At 50.5% G+C, this 15,609-nt stretch overlaps 8 protein-coding genes across 8 annotated transcripts; 3 read left to right on the forward strand and 5 right to left on the reverse strand.

Annotated features, from left to right (window-relative positions):
- Positions 1–125: 125 nt before the first annotated feature.
- Positions 126–1,688, reverse strand: C7974DRAFT_406909 (heme-containing dehydratase protein). Its single transcript, XM_046143184.1, has one exon. The coding sequence runs from the start codon at positions 1,522–1,524 to the stop codon at positions 433–435; it is 1,092 nt and encodes a 363-aa protein (XP_045991077.1). The 5' UTR covers positions 1,525–1,688; the 3' UTR covers positions 126–432.
- Positions 1,689–1,811: 123 nt separating this feature from the next.
- On the reverse strand, positions 1,812–3,419 carry C7974DRAFT_406914 (pectin methylesterase). The gene is made up of 3 exons (XM_046143185.1): positions 2,874–3,419; positions 2,474–2,821; positions 1,812–2,394 (listed from the first exon to the last, which is right to left on the reverse strand). Exons 1-3 carry the CDS (start codon positions 3,076–3,078, stop codon positions 1,937–1,939), a joined length of 1,011 nt encoding a protein of 336 aa, XP_045991078.1. The 5' UTR covers positions 3,079–3,419; the 3' UTR covers positions 1,812–1,936.
- A 135-nt stretch (positions 3,420–3,554) lies between these two features.
- On the forward strand, positions 3,555–4,966 carry C7974DRAFT_90487 (uncharacterized protein). The gene is made up of 2 exons (XM_046147477.1): positions 3,555–3,603; positions 3,663–4,966. The coding sequence occupies exon 2, from the start codon at positions 3,840–3,842 to the stop codon at positions 4,935–4,937; it is 1,098 nt and encodes a 365-aa protein (XP_045991079.1). The 5' UTR covers positions 3,555–3,603; positions 3,663–3,839; the 3' UTR covers positions 4,938–4,966.
- A 383-nt stretch (positions 4,967–5,349) lies between these two features.
- Positions 5,350–6,278, forward strand: C7974DRAFT_90489 (uncharacterized protein). Its single transcript, XM_046147478.1, has 2 exons — positions 5,350–5,618; positions 5,669–6,278. Exons 1-2 carry the CDS (start codon positions 5,509–5,511, stop codon positions 6,195–6,197), a joined length of 639 nt encoding a protein of 212 aa, XP_045991080.1. The 5' UTR covers positions 5,350–5,508; the 3' UTR covers positions 6,198–6,278.
- Positions 6,279–7,007: 729 nt separating this feature from the next.
- C7974DRAFT_90491 (pectate lyase-like protein) lies at positions 7,008–8,409 on the forward strand. The gene has a single exon (XM_046147479.1). The coding sequence runs from the start codon at positions 7,186–7,188 to the stop codon at positions 8,389–8,391; it is 1,206 nt and encodes a 401-aa protein (XP_045991081.1). The 5' UTR covers positions 7,008–7,185; the 3' UTR covers positions 8,392–8,409.
- A 1-nt stretch (position 8,410) lies between these two features.
- C7974DRAFT_90505 (sterol glucosyltransferase) lies at positions 8,411–11,802 on the reverse strand. Its single transcript, XM_046147480.1, has 5 exons — positions 11,358–11,802; positions 10,606–11,308; positions 10,019–10,546; positions 9,617–9,967; positions 8,411–9,509 (listed from the first exon to the last, which is right to left on the reverse strand). Exons 1-5 carry the CDS (start codon positions 11,488–11,490, stop codon positions 8,705–8,707), a joined length of 2,520 nt encoding a protein of 839 aa, XP_045991082.1. The 5' UTR covers positions 11,491–11,802; the 3' UTR covers positions 8,411–8,704.
- A 40-nt stretch (positions 11,803–11,842) lies between these two features.
- Positions 11,843–13,350, reverse strand: C7974DRAFT_429459 (uncharacterized protein). The gene is made up of 2 exons (XM_046144637.1): positions 13,099–13,350; positions 11,843–13,046 (listed from the first exon to the last, which is right to left on the reverse strand). Exons 1-2 carry the CDS (start codon positions 13,165–13,167, stop codon positions 11,901–11,903), a joined length of 1,215 nt encoding a protein of 404 aa, XP_045991083.1. The 5' UTR covers positions 13,168–13,350; the 3' UTR covers positions 11,843–11,900.
- Positions 13,351–14,121: 771 nt separating this feature from the next.
- Positions 14,122–15,484, reverse strand: C7974DRAFT_90537 (uncharacterized protein). The gene is made up of 3 exons (XM_046147481.1): positions 15,194–15,484; positions 14,936–15,140; positions 14,122–14,886 (listed from the first exon to the last, which is right to left on the reverse strand). Exons 1-3 carry the CDS (start codon positions 15,396–15,398, stop codon positions 14,166–14,168), a joined length of 1,131 nt encoding a protein of 376 aa, XP_045991084.1. The 5' UTR covers positions 15,399–15,484; the 3' UTR covers positions 14,122–14,165.
- Between the last annotated feature and the right edge of the window lie 125 nt (positions 15,485–15,609).

The raw sequence follows: 15,609 nt of genomic DNA on the forward strand, positions 1-15,609 counted from the left end.
CCGCAGCGTTCACGTCACGACTCCCCGACATGTCTACTGGGTGTTAACAGACTGTTCTGCGCAGCACAGATAAAGCCGTGTTCTCGGGTGATGACGCCTTGCATTTAGTGGTGGACGCGTCGCCATCCCGTCGCGCGTCGCCATTGAAGCTATCCTGCGGATAACGATAAGGCGATAAGGCAACCACGCTAGCCCCACATCTGCGGATCCTCCATTCCGTCGTTGTTAGGAACACCAGCACCACTGCAGTATACAATAAGATGTTTTGCACCTCCCTTTCCTATGGTATGTATTTAACCATGAATCGGCCCCCTGATTTTCATTAAACATTGGTTCCTTCAACCACTCTAGTCTTCAGCAAATGTTTGTTATCTCTTTTTCGTTTGATCTTATACCGTTCTCAATATTTTGTCCTTAATCTTTTACCTGCCTTCAATTTGCATTCAACATCCCTGTGTCCTTGTGGCACCCAACATACTCGAAACTTTGGTCCTTCTCTTCCAACACGTAGATCTCATGAAACAATCGCAGACTCAACACATTGTTCAACTTCTTTGCGTACATCAGAAATCCTCCAAAGATGTCGATGTGTGTCTGATGACTCTTGCTCCATTGCTCCAGTGAGCTCAAGTCATCGAAAAACCCCAGTCCGTACGTCTTTTCGAGGTTCGCTTCATAAGTAGACGAATCGATCACGTCCCAGAGATTGTTCGCGTAACACCCGATCTCCTTCCCTTCGTCTCTCAAAAACGTCATTCCTTTGACAAGCACAGGATGCATCGTCTCGAGGTATAACTTACGCTCCGCAGGAAGCGTGGCAGACCAATCTTGCCCTGAGCGGATTACGCAAAGATTCTTTTTGCCCGGCACTCTTACTCTTCTGCTGTTCTCATGGGATTGTGTAGAATTGGCTGTGTCATTGGTCGTAGGTCCAGTCCATTGCTCGCCCTCCAATCGATCATCTTGCGCTGCGGGGAGCCGATCCCGCATACTTCCCCAATATCCATGCTCGCCAATCTCACCGCTGATCTTCTCACGCATGTTTGCTGCGCCCTCAGGGATCTCATTGTTGGAGAACACGGTTTCGAAGCGGTCGACACTTGGAAACAAGACTTCTTGGAACCAGCCGTGACCGTCTTTCTCGCGTTCATTGCTCTGCCACCAGGTGTCGAAGCCGGAATCTGATTTCCACGATTGAAATGTAGAAGAAGTGGGCCAGTAAGCGATGATGGCGATGTTGTAGGATCCGCGTTTGTCTGTCACAGATGTTGATTCCCAAAAAGAGGGAAGAGTGGCGCATGCAGACATGGTCACGAAAGACCTGATCTTCGCAATGCCAGTATCATCGAATTTGGTCTTAGAAGAGTATTGTGCGCCGATAATGGCCATGACAAGGTTTGACATGGAAGTTGGAAAGCGTGCACAGTAGCTTGGGAACGGGGGTTTGTAGCTGGGCGGCATGCTCATAGGGCATTTTCGTGGCTTCTGCAAGTGCAGTGGGATTGCTGATTCAAGTGTTGCCATACTGAAGTTGGGCTGTGTCAATCGATTGAAGCGTCTATTGAAGGTCAATAAGCTTATGATATGGGGATGGACTTGTGGTTAAATAGCATCCATTGGGCCTTGATTTCGCCCTATTAGACCTCTCAGATTACAGAGACGAATCAGATTACCTGCTGATGAGATAGTAGTGGGCAATTGGAGCCGACGAAGAAGTGGGGAGCAGCCTGAGTGCGGAGCCATTCCGCAGTTGTCGCTCTACGCTGTAATCACGTATCACCGTAAATTAGGAGTTCACCTTATCGACAAGATATCATGAAACGAATTCACGCTCACATGGTACAAAGAGTAAGTTCGCTTCAAAATTATCATTTCCAGCATGAATATTTACAAGAAGGTATGCCCCTTATTTACAGGTGCGTGGGTGCAGATCCGCTTAAGAGAGGTAAGTAGTGTCGACCCAGTCCTTGTAGGAGCTACCGAGAACTGTGGAGATACTGACAGCGGAAGACAGCTTCTTCGCAAAGCTAGCCCGAGTGCCACTTGCACCATCACCAGTGTTACCGACCTCGGCAAAGGTGACCTTATCTGTGCGAGGGTCACTGCTGCCCCACTGCACCCAGCCCGCCGAATTGATGACGTTCGACAAGGCGGTGTTCTGGAAGACAACGCGAGCATAGTTCCTCCAAGGGCGACCAAGGTAGTAAGCACCAGCCTTAACAGTGTTACCAGATGCAGCAGAGACCTTGGACTTGTTGATGACGTAGTAGGATGGGTTGGAGTCGGAATCACGACCGTTGGCAGTGATGTACCCCTGGGAAGCAGCGAGAACACGAATGTCAACGCCATCGAACCAAGCGGTAGCCTTCTGACCAAAGATGAAATCGGTTGCACCTATTCAACAGGTTAGTAAGTGTTGCCTCGGTGCAGTTGCTAGAGAAAGCGAATTGCTAGAATCAAGAGTGAGTCTTACCCTCAATGTACGACTTGGCGTATACCTGGTTGCCTGTCTGGGCCAAGATAGTATCCTGGTAACCCTTGAATTGGCAACCGTAGTAGCCCTGCTTGTCGGCATTGGCACTGACAGCGAGGGCTTGAGAGCCTTGACCCCGGGTATTGACAAGGTTGATGTTGTACACCTTGAAGTTAGGAGACCAAGCTCTCAAAGTGGCCGTGGCATCGTTGTTGGCAGAGTCATCTTGGCTCTTGCCTTGGGTAATAGTGACAGTGTTCGATGCAAAGCCGCTCGTGTCGGTAGTCTCTCCATAGAGAGTGAGAGCTGACTTGAGGACTGGGACGTAGACTTGCTCCTTGTAGGTACCTGTCATAAGATGTTAGTCCGACTGTTGCGTATCGAAAATATTGGCTCCTACCCTTGTAGATAAAGATGCACTGAGCAGAAGTGCTAGAGGTGCTGAGCTTGGCAACTGCAGCAGAAACAGTCTTGTATGTTCCTGAAGCGCCAACGGACAAGCAGCCAGCGGGAGGAGAAGTACGTCCAGCACGGGCAGTCAGTGGAGCAGGGGCTGCGACAGCTGCTGCTGCGAGCGAAAGAAATAGCGCGAAGTTTGGAAGCATTTCGAAGAAGCGAGTGTGAAGATGAGCGAAAAGAATGGAAGATCGACCTACATCAAGCAGAAGTCCCTATATATATACATGTAGCAGCTACTATATTCTTGTCAGAGCCTGGCTGCTGTGGAAATTAGGCGCTGTGATGTGGGTACTTTGTTTTTGCACCAAACACTATGAGAAGTCACCGAAACATGTTTAGATGGCTGCTACGTAAATAGAGCCCCGCTTCGAGAGGCCGTCGAAAGCCCGTCGGGAGGCTCCCCCAGACTGCATGCCGCATTCGGGAATATGGAGGGGCCTGTGTCGTTGATCGGTTGGTGGAATCCACTATGGGTCCGTGCGGCGGCTTCGCTTTGATTAAGGACGTGTCACAGGAGTCAAATGAAGGACGGTCAAATTCTGCCCGAGGCCGCCAAGACCGGGGTACAGATCTGCTCGCTACCGTGCAACCTCGTACGGCAGTTCTAGAAGACGCGTGGTCGCTGGACAGAGCTCGCATCACGTGAGGCGGAGGAGTCAAATCCTACTCAAGTAAAGCTGCCCATCTCAGAGCCTGAGTCGATCTGTGAAGTCGATGCTGAAGTTTGCAGGTCACGTGTACATGAGCGGTAAAGGTCGACCCATGCGCTAAGACGCTGCTTGCGCCGAGAAACACAAGCACTGCCCAACAAAGCCACGTTACCAGCTCTTTGGTTACGACAACCTTTTATTCAATCCACTATCGTCTTGTTTAAAGTCTATCTTCATTGACTTTATCGTAATATATAATGAGTCGGCAGCAGGAGCAGAGTGGACGCGAGGCAGATATGGAGGCTATCGACCTAACTCTCTCATCGCCAGAACCTGAATCAAGACGGCAAAGCCGTGTCAATGTATACATGCAGCAGCAACCGCAGCAGTCTGCAAGGCCTTTAAAAGAAGAGCCAAGAAGTTCGCATCGAGGCATGCACAGTAGTAACGAGCCTGGTCAACGCCAGGGTTCTTCGCGGAGTAGGAATATCCCGCAGCAGCCGCCGCGACGTATCAACCCGCAGCATGTCAAGCAGATAATTGACACCAGTAGCCATCGCGCACTACGAAGTGTTGTGCTGCAGCTGTGCAAAACATCCCCAGCGCTGTCTGGCGCGCTTGTGCGGGGCCTTGCGCCTCACTCACCATGGGCGCAGGCGTTGGTGCGCGGACGACAGGCCAAGTCGCATACTCAGACCCAGTCCACAGTCAAGACTGAGCCTAGGATCATCGAACCCCGTGTTCACCAGCCTACGAATAGGCAGAATGGACCCAGCAGCAGCTCGCACGGCTCAGCGTCACAGCTTCGCAGCAATCGCCCACCTGATACAACCGAAAATAGAGATGCTCTTCGCTTGCCGCGCAGCACACAGAAACCTCCACCTGTGAAGCATGAGCATCGGTCTAGTCCCACAGACTCTGATGATAGCACCAACATTGTCGACTTTCCGGCAATCGAACGAGATGCGCGAAGGCAGGAGCTGAGCCATCATACGACAGCTCATAGCAGCTCCATACATCGTCCAGCCGCTAGCAGCACTACTGCAAGATCCGCTAATCGCCCACACTCGACGCAAGAACACGCGGCCAATCTGAAGCAAAAGTTGTGTTTGCAGTGTGGCGAACTCTTCAAAGAACATGACATAGACTACTGCTACTTCCATTCTGGCCATGAAGCGCCGTCGAGGCTTGACCAGATTCCTCAATTCACATGCTGCAATAGATTTGTTGGAGAACCTGGTTGCAAGACTGGTCGGCATATAAGCGAACGAAATGGAGGTTCCAGGAACGCCAAACGCCCGTCGCCGTCATCTTATAGCGGCTCGCAATGGTCGAAGAAGTACAGAAATCAGTGAAACGAATCTGTGCGACTCTGCGCGACTCTGAAGCAACCCACCCTTTGGCCAAGATTCTCAACGTGCCCGCATGACCTTACGCAAGGGCGAATTTGTACAGCTCTCGACGAGTGAACATGGCTCAAGTGTCCTGCTTTGAACGTGCCAACAATGCCAGCACCAAGTCCCTGCGAGCGCAAATGGATGAGGGTATGGTGCTTGGATCACACCATGGGCGAGGTAACCTACCAGATGGTGAGCATCATTGCACATGCCAGCCACCAGTCTCGACTTGTACTTACATCATGGCCAGATGAGTCGATGAAGCCAGGGATTCGCACGGTTGTCGCTGGACGAAACTCACCTCTGCCTTACTTTGCGGCCTGGCATATATCATGGTTCTCCGCCTTCTTATCTGCTGATTTCCGTCGCAACTCCCCTGAGACTGATAGTTCAGATTGAAAGATCCTGGATCTTCGCCTACAGTCACTATCTCAGGGCCTACGCTACGTGGACTGCAGTTCGTCTGTCACTTTGTCGCGTCATTGTTAACCTGCAAAAACTTCACCTTACCTACTTGTCAACAATCACTATGTTGGCGTCTCTACTTGCCGTAGCTGTGGTCGCGGCTGCTACTCCATTCACGTCCCCACAGAATTGGATACTACGAGAAGCTCAATTTTATACCCTTCGTGCCAACTGGTCTGTTTGCCCCACTTTGCAGGGCGACTTACACTAACAGTTTTTCACAGCCCAGATCAACCCTGGCACGGACGTTCTCTAGTCAATCTCCCTCTCAGCAAGAGACTAGGACTCGAGAATTTCACTGTTAATCCTGAAACGCCGGCACTAAAGTTCCTTCCTATCCGTATACACAACGAGGACAACAAGTATGCCCTACGTGGATATGGAGTTGGTGACGATCTCTCCAGAACTCCGTACCTTGCCGCGCTTACCAATAACGCCACTCGTACGGTCAGCTTGAAGATTGTCTACCTCCCTACTCCTTTACGTGAATCTTTCAAAACACAGACAGATGCTTGTCCTGAGGATTACGACTGCACTGCGGATCAGTGGACGTTTGATGACCCCAGTCGTCTCTCCAGCAGCGCTCAGTTCTATCGCGATCTCAGATTTGGTGGCTTCAAGGGAAGGTGGGAGCCCTTCAAGGACGCTGGGAAAGAGGGTTGGCATGTCTACTGGAAGGGCAATGCTGGAATTCATCATCCAGTGCAATTTGACCTCGTTCCCACAACCCAGGGCAATAGTGCTAGCCACTAACCACGTGAAAAAACGCAGAACACGGGTTTGGATCTTTCTGCTTTGTGCTTGCCCACACTCTCACAACTGCATGTCTCGACTGGGCTTCGACTAATGCAAAGATCAGCTTTGGGTGGACCGTGTACTTGTATTTCACCGCTTATACTCATAGCTGAAGATAGTCAAGCTAACTTCCTTTTTTTCTGAGCGTGTCGCGAAATAGACACTGAAGCATCATTGTCGGTGCACGAAACTTGCTCAAATGGAGGCACGTTTGACTCAGTTGACATTTCGATACTTTCAGATAGAGTCACTCCAACCACGCCCAGCCTCGGTCGCGCTTGGCTCATCTATAATCGTCGGCACTCTATAAATGTCGCCGTGTGGCACTCAGAGACCTTTTAGAGGCACCGGGGCTGCTTAAAGGGGTCGTACTCGCATGCGTGCAGCCGGTCACTAACCGCCAGCCGAACAAAGTCTTGTTCTAACCCCTATAGAACACAGGTACTTTGGACTCGCACCTATATGACCCGGGTGCTATAGCTGAAATCTTGGCAGGGTACCAGTTCTGGGGGATGCGCCAGGACGATGCGTTGTCATACTCGGGTGAGTGTTGTAAGTGCGAGGTTACGATCTGCGCAAGAAGAGAAGCAATCGTACATCACAGGAACTGCGCAATATACAAGTTTATTGACTCGCAATGAAGATAGCCCGGTGGCATGACAGCTGACCTCGCTGTTTCACACCTGGTAATGATCGCCGCTAAGTCGTACGCGATTGGCGGAGGATTAAATGCAAAACATACCACAGCCATTTCGAAATGAGAGGGTAAACAATATCGACATCTCTCTACTTTGAGCTCGATGTTTCTGCTTGATGTGGAAATACCCCGAGCCGCGTCGAAACATGGCATCACCAAACGCGGGTGTCCTTCATACTTCGTTGTCTATACAATAAAGATCTTGGCCCCGGCTAACGAAGTTATCCATTTACCATCTCACTTTCCAACATGCATTTTCTTTCTTACCTTCCGCTGCTGGTCAGCACGGCTTCGGCTCTTGCCTTCCCCGGTGCCGAAGGCTTCGGCAAAGATGCGATCGGCGGCCGCAACGGCAAAGTTTACGTCGTCTCCAACTTGAACGATTCCGGTGCTGGCTCTCTTCGCGATGCTGTCTCGCAGCCAGATCGCATCGTTGTTTTCCAAGTCGGCGGACTCATCAAGATCAAAGAGCGCATTGTGCTCTCCAAGCGCATCAGTATCCTGGGCCAAACGGCACCTGGGGATGGTATTACAGTGTATGGCAATGGCTGGTCTTTCTCGAACGCCAACGATGCTATCGTGCGATACATCCGTATCCGAATGGGCAAGGGAGGAACAAGCGGCAAAGACGCTGCTGGAATTGCAGAGGGCACAAATATGATCTTCGATCATATCAGCGTATCCTGGGGTCGCGATGAGACATTCTCTATCAACGGCGCCGCCTCCAACATCACCATCCAGAACAGCATCATCGCTCAAGGATTAGAAACACACAGCTGCGGCGGTCTTATGCAGACTGAGCTCGATAACGGCATCAGCCTGTTCAGGAACCTGTATATTGACAACAAGACGCGAAACCCGAAGGTCAAGGGCACAAACGACTTCATCAACAACGTTGTGTACAACTGGGGTGGCGGTGGTGGCTACATTGCCGGCGACTCGTCTGGCCTGTCTGAGGCGAACATCATCGGCAACTACTTCATCAGTGGCCCTAGCACGAGCGTCACTGCCTTCACGCGCGGCAACGCCAACTTCAACGGCTATGTCGAGAAGAACTTCTACGACTCTGACAAGAACGGTGCTCTGAGTGGCTCAGAACTCGGTGCATCAAGCTCCAACTACGGTGGCATGGCAATCTCGACTTCCAAGTTTGCGCACCCAGAACCTGCGAAGTTGTTATCTGCTGCCGACGCATTGAAGTATGTCGAAGCATCTGTTGGAGCCAGCAAGGTTCGCGATGCTGTTGACGCGCGTCTCATCACAGAGCTGAAGAGCTATGGAAAGACCGGTCAACTGATCAGCGATGAGACTGCGAGTCCCATGAATTTCCCGGGAACCATCAATGCGGGTACCCCATGGGTTGATGCTAATGGTAACGGTATTCCCGATGATGTTGAGAGCAAGTTCAAGACTGTTGAGGACTGGGCGAACTCACTTGTCCCCAGCGGCTACTAGAATCCTAGTGGACAGCATCTTGTCGTTCGATGTATATATTTCTAATTCTAAATTGTGCCGCTCGTTGTATGGCTTCCATATCACTTTGGAAAATCGGTGCCTTCCTAAGATTGTGATGATCGCTCTTTCCGCGACACAATGCTGTATTGGGCTTTTGCGGAGGAGTATACTAGCAACACAGCATTCTTAGCCCCAGTGTTACTTGAATACTAACGTCTGTTCCCACCAATGCCACTTCATGAGCTCTCTCGTGCTAACGTAGACGTCGACAATGACTAGTAATGGCTTCAACCCTGAATTCATCATATTCAGTTCATGCCGACTTGTTCTTGAGCGCCTCAAACCTCGAAGCAATAGATGCTGATTCTTGCGGACCATATGTCCCTTGCTCGCAAAGCCACTGGGCTTCTGCATGCCTGGCTTCGGCGATGGACTTCCTCGTTCCAGAATACACTGCAGTCCTTAGGCTCTTCGCAATTCCGGCGCTCGTATAGCTCATCAAACCAAACATGCCAGCCCCTACTTTGGCTGGCATATTGACTAAGCCCTTTCCCAGCCCTTTTGCGGCGCCTTTTGCGCCTTCTTTCTGAGCACCTTCGTACGGTTTCATGACCACGTCGCTGAGACCATCGATGAAGCCCCACGCGAATGTCTTGCCAGCAACTGTTGCACCACTTCTGAATCCCGTCACGGGACCGTGATCTCGAACTGTTTCACCATAGGCGCGAGGCACGTTCTTCAGACCATCGGTAATAGCAAGAGGGATGTCGACCATCATGCCCTTGAGGGCTTTTGGCGCGAACATCGCGATGCTTTTACCCGAAGCACCCGCTAGTTGCCCTGCGGATATTGGTTTGCGCTTTGTTGCTGAAATTTGGCTGGAAGCATCTGAGGCCGTTTTGTCCTCGTCTCCAGGCCCATTCTGCTTTCTGGATGCTGCCAGCGTCGACTCCTCGTATTGGCGTCTATCACGGTCGTCTCGGTACTCGGTATAGGGCTTTGTAAAAGTGCCAGTGAATGCTGTTCCAAGATCGACTGCTGTGCCCAGAACCGAAGATGCACCACCTGAGATCGGATCCCATCGGCGTGGTTCTATGGTGATGACGTTGCTTTGATACCTGTCTACAGTCAACACTGTGTACTTGAGAAACATGTGTGCCGTGACTGTCAGGTCTCATCACTCTTCAGATCCGTGAAGTGACAGTCACTGTATTGCAGAACTTACAATTCAAGGTATTTAAGCTCTCCTGGGGCGTTTTGGAGGATAAGTCCGGCTGCAAGGGATGAAAGCTTGATATCGGTTTTCCGTTTCTTGTAGCGGAAAGTCGCTGGCAAGTGAGGAATCAGTTCGCACGCCATCCGCTTAATCGGCAGGTTCTGGTGGAAAGACCGAGCCGCAGCTTCGACACCAACCTCAGCTTGCATTTTTCCAGCGATGACTGCTGCAGCGGCAGCAGCTTCTTTGGACAAACAAAAGGTGATTGCCTGCGATAGTGTCTCGGTCGTGAGCTCCTTTTGTGGTATAGGCATGGGACCTGCTCCTGCCGTAGCACACATTTCGCCCCAGAACGGTTGACTGCATGAATGTCAGACTTCATTCAAGCAGCAATGCTGTGCGAGAACTTACTCTCCGAAAAACGGTACAATCGCTGTGGGTCTACCATTTCTTAGACCGCATGCGGTAGTTCCAGCGCCTCCATGATGGACGACAGCGGCTACGTGCTGGAACAACCATTCGTGTGGGCAATCGCCGATGAAAAGCACATTTTCATGTGATTCTCCATCTGCTCCCAAGTTCGACCAACCTTTGGAGACTATAGCACGAAACCCATTTTTCTTTACAGCCTCCATGATTGCCGTTGTGATTCTCCGAGGGTCTTCAAGCACAATGCTGCCAAACCCAATATATACTGGTGGCGGTCCACTTTCGATGAATCGTTGAATTTCAGGTGGCGGTTCGTATGCGGGAGGATCTCTGAAGAAGAAGCCACACACGTCAATGTATGATGGCCAGTCTCTTGGCTTTGGGACTAGTGCTGGAGACCAACAATATGTGAAGGGTACTTTGAGTGTAGTTGCGAGGCTTGGACCGTCAAACATGGCAACCTCCTCGAGATCAATTGTTGCACGCCATTTGTTCACAACGTCGCCAAGTCTAGTATAATTGTCAGCTTTGAGGAATTTCCATACATAACTTTGCAAGAATCGGCATACCCTTGCCATGTGAGCCAATCAACAACCGAATACGAGAGAAAGTTTGCGGTTCCTTCCTTGCCTTCGGCATTTTTCAAGTTCGCCAATGGATGTGGAAACGCTCTTGTGTTCGTCCATGGCATCGTGAACATCATGTGGACTGGAATACCTAAGGCTTGAGCACAATGAATATGCGCAAAACTTGGTGGGTTTGCGATGATGGCGTCAGCCACGAAAGGCTCGTTGGTGACTGTGTCTGGCTCGATACACGACCTCCAACACCCCTCAAGCATTTCTTCCACCATTAATCTTTTTCGTTTGATCTCTCCAGCCTGTATGGTCTTCATACTAGGGATGAGTCCGGGATTCTTGACCATATACGCCATCAACTCTGACGGATCACCACCAATCGGGTAAAACTCCAGACCTGAACCGGACTTTCGGACAAAGTCTTCGAACATATTGTGAGTGGCTATACGTATGCGATGCCCATGCTTTCGAAGCTCGTGGCCAAGCGCAATGAAAGGCTGTACATCTCCACGGCTGCCTACAACTTGTATGACGATGTTCAACTTGACTGTGACAGAACCTAGGGCCCCCGATGCGACCAGATCTGAATAATCTGGTGGCTGTTCTTCGATAACAGGGTCCTGTGAGCCTGCATAGAAGACTGACAGTGTCCGAGCTAGCTTGGAATTGAGATCGATGTCAACGCGCCCGTCATCTATGATCCTATTAGCTTCGTCATTTGAATTTTCCGAGGGATTTTATACAGTTGACTGCTGAATCTTGACCTGATGGCCATTCAGCAGGCAATTCGGCAGGCAATTCGACGGGAAGTTCGATGGGCAGTTCGGCGGGCCAACTTTGTGCTGGGAAATCTTTCTTGTCTTGCGTGGGAGCCATAGGTCAAACGATGATATGCAATTGTGAGTGGTGCGAGGAGACAGGCAGACCAGAAGAATATTATAACATAGATTTGGAGGATCTGGCCGCGTAATACTAGTTGGGCGGTGTTGGAAAGGCTGTGCATCGCTGAAACGGGATAGGTAGTGAGTTGAGCCAATAAGCGTATGACGTATTTCGCAACTCGTTCCCAATCCGCTAGTGCCAGCATTCTAGGCACCCATGTACAGTCGGCTAGTGCAAGCTTAAAATTGTTCTTGGTTATGAGTTCTGTAGTCTCGTTTGATCATCTGGAGTGGTGTGAAATTGAAGGCTTTTGGAAATACAATTGATCTCCGGCTTGAACTTGAACATCCAGTCGTCCATAATAGACCACAGACCTATTTCAAAGGCTCTTTACAGTAATACGCTCATAATCCTGCGACTTGCTTTGGCCATTCAACCCAAGAACTCCAATACGGTCCCAAACATGCATCAACAGCACTGATGATGCTCCGTCCACAATCTTCCGCCCACCAGTAGCTATTCAACTGATGTAACAAGACCCCGTAGTACGCGAAAATGATTAGAGCGGGTGGTTGTCGCTGTTGTTGCAAGTTGATGTACTTCTCGGGTGCACTAAAGATCCAAATGAATGGTCCTGAACAAAGTCTGTTATAACCACAATCTGCCATCACGTCGTTTTCCATGTTCCGAAATTTCTCCATCCATGTGCTACACCTTAGAAGAAGCTGTAGTGTCTCGTTGTATGTATCGGCGTATTCATCTGTGGACCAGAGGCTCTGAATCTTCATGAGTTGTACGCCGTAGTCGCTGGCCTGACCATGCTCTGTCCGGTCGTGGTCATAATGGTAAAGATCGAGAAACGATTTGAGCGGTCCTTCCCGGACATGGTCATAAACAGGCTCAAGTACGATGGCAGTGCCGCGGAGCAACGGTACCCATTCAACACCAAGTATTCGAGCTGTTCGAACTTTTGCGTCGGTGTGCGCATCGTCGACTGTCTTGCTGAACGAGACGAACGCGTGAAAGAACGTCAGTGTTGCGTTAGCAAACAAGGCGCTGCTGTTGTGGGGTCCAACATCATGGAGATCTTCGATGAATCCATCAAGCGCTTTGCTCCGGTGTTCTGCTGCAACGCGCACAAAGTCACCGCTTTCAAGAGGGTTCATATGAGCTTTGTGCAGGGCTGATAGACTGAGGATGTTGTGCATCACATACGGGTGTTTGAAACCGAGTGATGGTATGACCGAGTGCCAGAAGTGATTAATGTCATGTGTGTCGACGATGCTGTGTCCTGCAACAGTGATCCAGTGATAGAAGAGAGCCATATCCTTTATACCAAAGAGGCTAGTTGGTGCATCTCTTGGGGCACTGGTAAAGCCAGGAGATGCATGACTGTACTCGTCTGTGCGAATGGACTGCCATGAGGATGCTGACTGAGGCGATAGGCCTTCGCAAGAAGACACTTCTCTGCTGATTGTTGAACTCTGGCGATAAGTGCAATGCATCTTGTAACGTGTGCAATGTGAACACGAAGGCTTGCCCTCGTCACACTACATTCTTTCAGTCAACTTCGGCCCATTCGACTGTGCCCAAATTACGTACCTTGATGTGGCGCCTTTTACATTCAGCACATCCGTCTCGCGATTTTCGATGCGCCCGCCGTTTACTCATAATCGAATGCTGATGACTGTAGAGCCGAAAGTCTCGTCGCGCAACGTGGAAGAGAGTTGGCAGGGTATGATACGCATATTTGCGTACGAAGTACGCATTGATTTCCCCTTTTTCACATAAAACACCGAGGTATTTGCATGTATCATTGCCATTTCAACTGTAGCGTTAGCGACCATGCGATCGTTGTTCTAAACGAAATACGCAGATGGAGATCGGCCCGAGAGGATCTCAGCTCGACCCGAACCAAACAGTCGGCACTGCGCCATGACGCAAAGTAAGCGTAACACAAGTTTATCCAATCGCGTGTGTGCTTGGTACTGGATTGAAGGCGCTTCCCGCTTTCAGAACGTACTTCGTATACCGTACGCAAGCAGGCCCAGATTCGGACTGAATCACGAAACAGGCGACATTGCATCGCTGTCGTCTTCAGCATAAAGTCACCGCTTGCACGTGCATCTTTCACGAGTGCAAGCTGGTTATCATCATTCCGACTGGAACTGCCTGGCTGAAATCGACTCTGGGATCCAGCAATCACGACAGACCTATACCGACCCGTTCATGACGACCCTAATCCGAGCCGAGTCTTCGTCACAATTCGTGACGGTACCACACTCTGTCGGCCCCAGTTTTGAGCACCGACTGCAGGCATGTTCAAATCTTTGCATGCTGACTTCACGCTCGATAGTGAGCATCTTCGCTACTAGCGACGATGGCAACGGGACCGCGACGTCGTACGCCTGCAATGTGCACCTCTATCCTTACTGAGACGATTGACACCGGCATGGTTTTACCTTGGATCCTATCGCAAGGTACATCGGCAAACGACTTGATGACTTCATTGCGACAGAACCTTTCCGCCCAAAAGATGGGGCCTTGTGCGCTTGTGATATGGCACACATTGGTTGCCTAAAGCCAAGATAAAAGAGGGAGGAGCTTTGATTGAGCTATGCACATTATCTTCAACCCCGAACATAAACTTCGTCGGTGATTCTAGATTTTTATGGCGTTCCCGCTGCAGTGACAGCGTCCCTTGCCACAAACTTCTCGTCTATGGGGTCGCTCCTCCAATCACGGAGAGGAGGGATTATAGCTTCTTGCGATTCCTTAAGGCGCAAAGTTACAGGTGTTGGAGACCGAGTGCTCTTCTGTGCGGATCGAGTGAGCTCTTTCTCGGCCTCTGCGGATCCAAATGTGAGCCAGTGGATGATGATAGCATCCCAACTGACGTCTGAAACACAGAGTGAGAGGCAGAGGAGGGCCAGGCCCCGGCCATGGGTAATATAGAATTGGATCATGTTGGCGATGGTGGGCAGGATGATGAGCATACTTCCAAGTAGACTCTTCCACAACAAGACCTTGATGCTGCGCTGCACCGCTGTCTCCTGCTTCGATTGCGGTGTATCAGAAGTCTTGTCCTGGTTCTTTGCGCCGAACCAATGAAACTTGACAACCGGCCGGAGGAGGGAGAAGAATACGATGGTCAATACGGCATTGACAATGATGTCGACGACCATGAATGGAATCGAGGCCCTTCCAGGGATGCCCATATGGCAGCGTCCATCAGATTGCTTGGTGATGATTGGTTTCAGGTATGCGTTAATCGAGGTTCCGAGGAAGGATGCGACTATCGTGACTGTACACGCCCAGTATAACCAGTCTCGGCTTCGGCGGACGAACGGAGCGCGGACGACATGTATTCTCTCGACGATGAATATGTAACTTTGGTCATATTAGCCTACTCCGACTCGCTGACCGATTCAAAACCCACATTGTGCCCTTGCATGCAGTGTAGAGGATCAAGCATATCCATGTCGCAGTGTGACAAAGACTGTGGTTAAACATGCCCTGACCGGCAACCATGATGGCTGAAGAGAAGATAAACGCAAAGACTAGAAAGTACAAAAGAAGTACAAGCATCGAGGTGATGTTGCGCGACATCATTGCACTCTTTTGGAGCCTTGCGAACCGGGCTCCTGCAGGAGGTGTCAGCAACTGTGACTCTAATCTGCCCAGGTTCAATACGTACCCAGTAGCAAAGACAATATCATCATAAACGACAATGACAAGACGACGAATATCGTTCTATCAACAGGCCGTTCTCCAACATACGCATCGAGTACGTCGCGTCGCACCGCCAGGATCTCCCTTGCCGTTTCAGCCACCATCGGGTAAGGCATCGCGTCGACCAAAAGAAGCGGGGTGAACGGTAAAAGGTACGCGGAAAACCTCATCTCACTGTGCAGACTTGAGCGGGGAAAGTATCAACATGAGTGAAGAAGTCGTACGACAGCTACACAAGTGGAGGTCGCCAGCGCTTGACAGGCAGTCTTAAGACGCGGCGAGACCAAACCGCTGTCGTACATGGCGGGCATGGCATATGTATGTACATGGCGTGCATAGAGTTCAAGTCCGTCCACATGATCGACGCCGTTGCGTTGCGCA

This window comes from Boeremia exigua, assembly GCF_020726555.1.
Source record: "Boeremia exigua strain MPI-SDFR-AT-0100 chromosome Unknown C7974scaffold_16, whole genome shotgun sequence".
NCBI classification, from domain to species: domain Eukaryota; kingdom Fungi; phylum Ascomycota; class Dothideomycetes; order Pleosporales; family Didymellaceae; genus Boeremia; species Boeremia exigua.

Bases quoted from the DNA above. Each gene is read 5' to 3' on its own strand.
- C7974DRAFT_406909 (XM_046143184.1), bottom strand. From the start codon at position 1,524: ATGGCAACACTTGAATCAGCAATCCCACTGCACTTGCAGAAGCCACGA.
- C7974DRAFT_90505 (XM_046147480.1), bottom strand. From the start codon at position 11,490: ATGGCTCCCACGCAAGACAAGAAAGATTTCCCAGCACAAAGTTGGCCC. The intron at 11,309-11,357 runs GTATAAAATCCC...ATAGGATCATAG, and splicing joins TCAAGATTCAGCAGTCAACT to ATGACGGGCGCGTTGACATC. The intron at 10,547-10,605 runs GTATGCCGATTC...CAATTATACTAG, and splicing joins GATTGGCTCACATGGCAAGG to ACTTGGCGACGTTGTGAACA.
- C7974DRAFT_429459 (XM_046144637.1), bottom strand. From the start codon at position 13,167: ATGAGTAAACGGCGGGCGCATCGAAAATCGCGAGACGGATGTGCTGAA. The intron at 13,047-13,098 runs GTACGTAATTTG...GAAAGAATGTAG, and splicing joins GTAAAAGGCGCCACATCAAG to TGTGACGAGGGCAAGCCTTC.
- C7974DRAFT_90489 (XM_046147478.1), top strand. From the start codon at position 5,509: ATGTTGGCGTCTCTACTTGCCGTAGCTGTGGTCGCGGCTGCTACTCCA. The intron at 5,619-5,668 runs GTCTGTTTGCCC...AGTTTTTCACAG, and splicing joins TATACCCTTCGTGCCAACTG to CCCAGATCAACCCTGGCACG.
- C7974DRAFT_90487 (XM_046147477.1), top strand. From the start codon at position 3,840: ATGAGTCGGCAGCAGGAGCAGAGTGGACGCGAGGCAGATATGGAGGCT.
- C7974DRAFT_90491 (XM_046147479.1), top strand. From the start codon at position 7,186: ATGCATTTTCTTTCTTACCTTCCGCTGCTGGTCAGCACGGCTTCGGCT.
- C7974DRAFT_90537 (XM_046147481.1), bottom strand. From the start codon at position 15,398: ATGAGGTTTTCCGCGTACCTTTTACCGTTCACCCCGCTTCTTTTGGTC. The intron at 15,141-15,193 runs GTACGTATTGAA...CACCTCCTGCAG, and splicing joins GATATTGTCTTTGCTACTGG to GAGCCCGGTTCGCAAGGCTC. The intron at 14,887-14,935 runs GTGGGTTTTGAA...ATATGACCAAAG, and splicing joins ACTGCATGCAAGGGCACAAT to TTACATATTCATCGTCGAGA.
- C7974DRAFT_406914 (XM_046143185.1), bottom strand. From the start codon at position 3,078: ATGCTTCCAAACTTCGCGCTATTTCTTTCGCTCGCAGCAGCAGCTGTC. The intron at 2,822-2,873 runs GTAGGAGCCAAT...ATCTTATGACAG, and splicing joins GTGCATCTTTATCTACAAGG to GTACCTACAAGGAGCAAGTC. The intron at 2,395-2,473 runs GTAAGACTCACT...CCTGTTGAATAG, and splicing joins CGCCAAGTCGTACATTGAGG to GTGCAACCGATTTCATCTTT.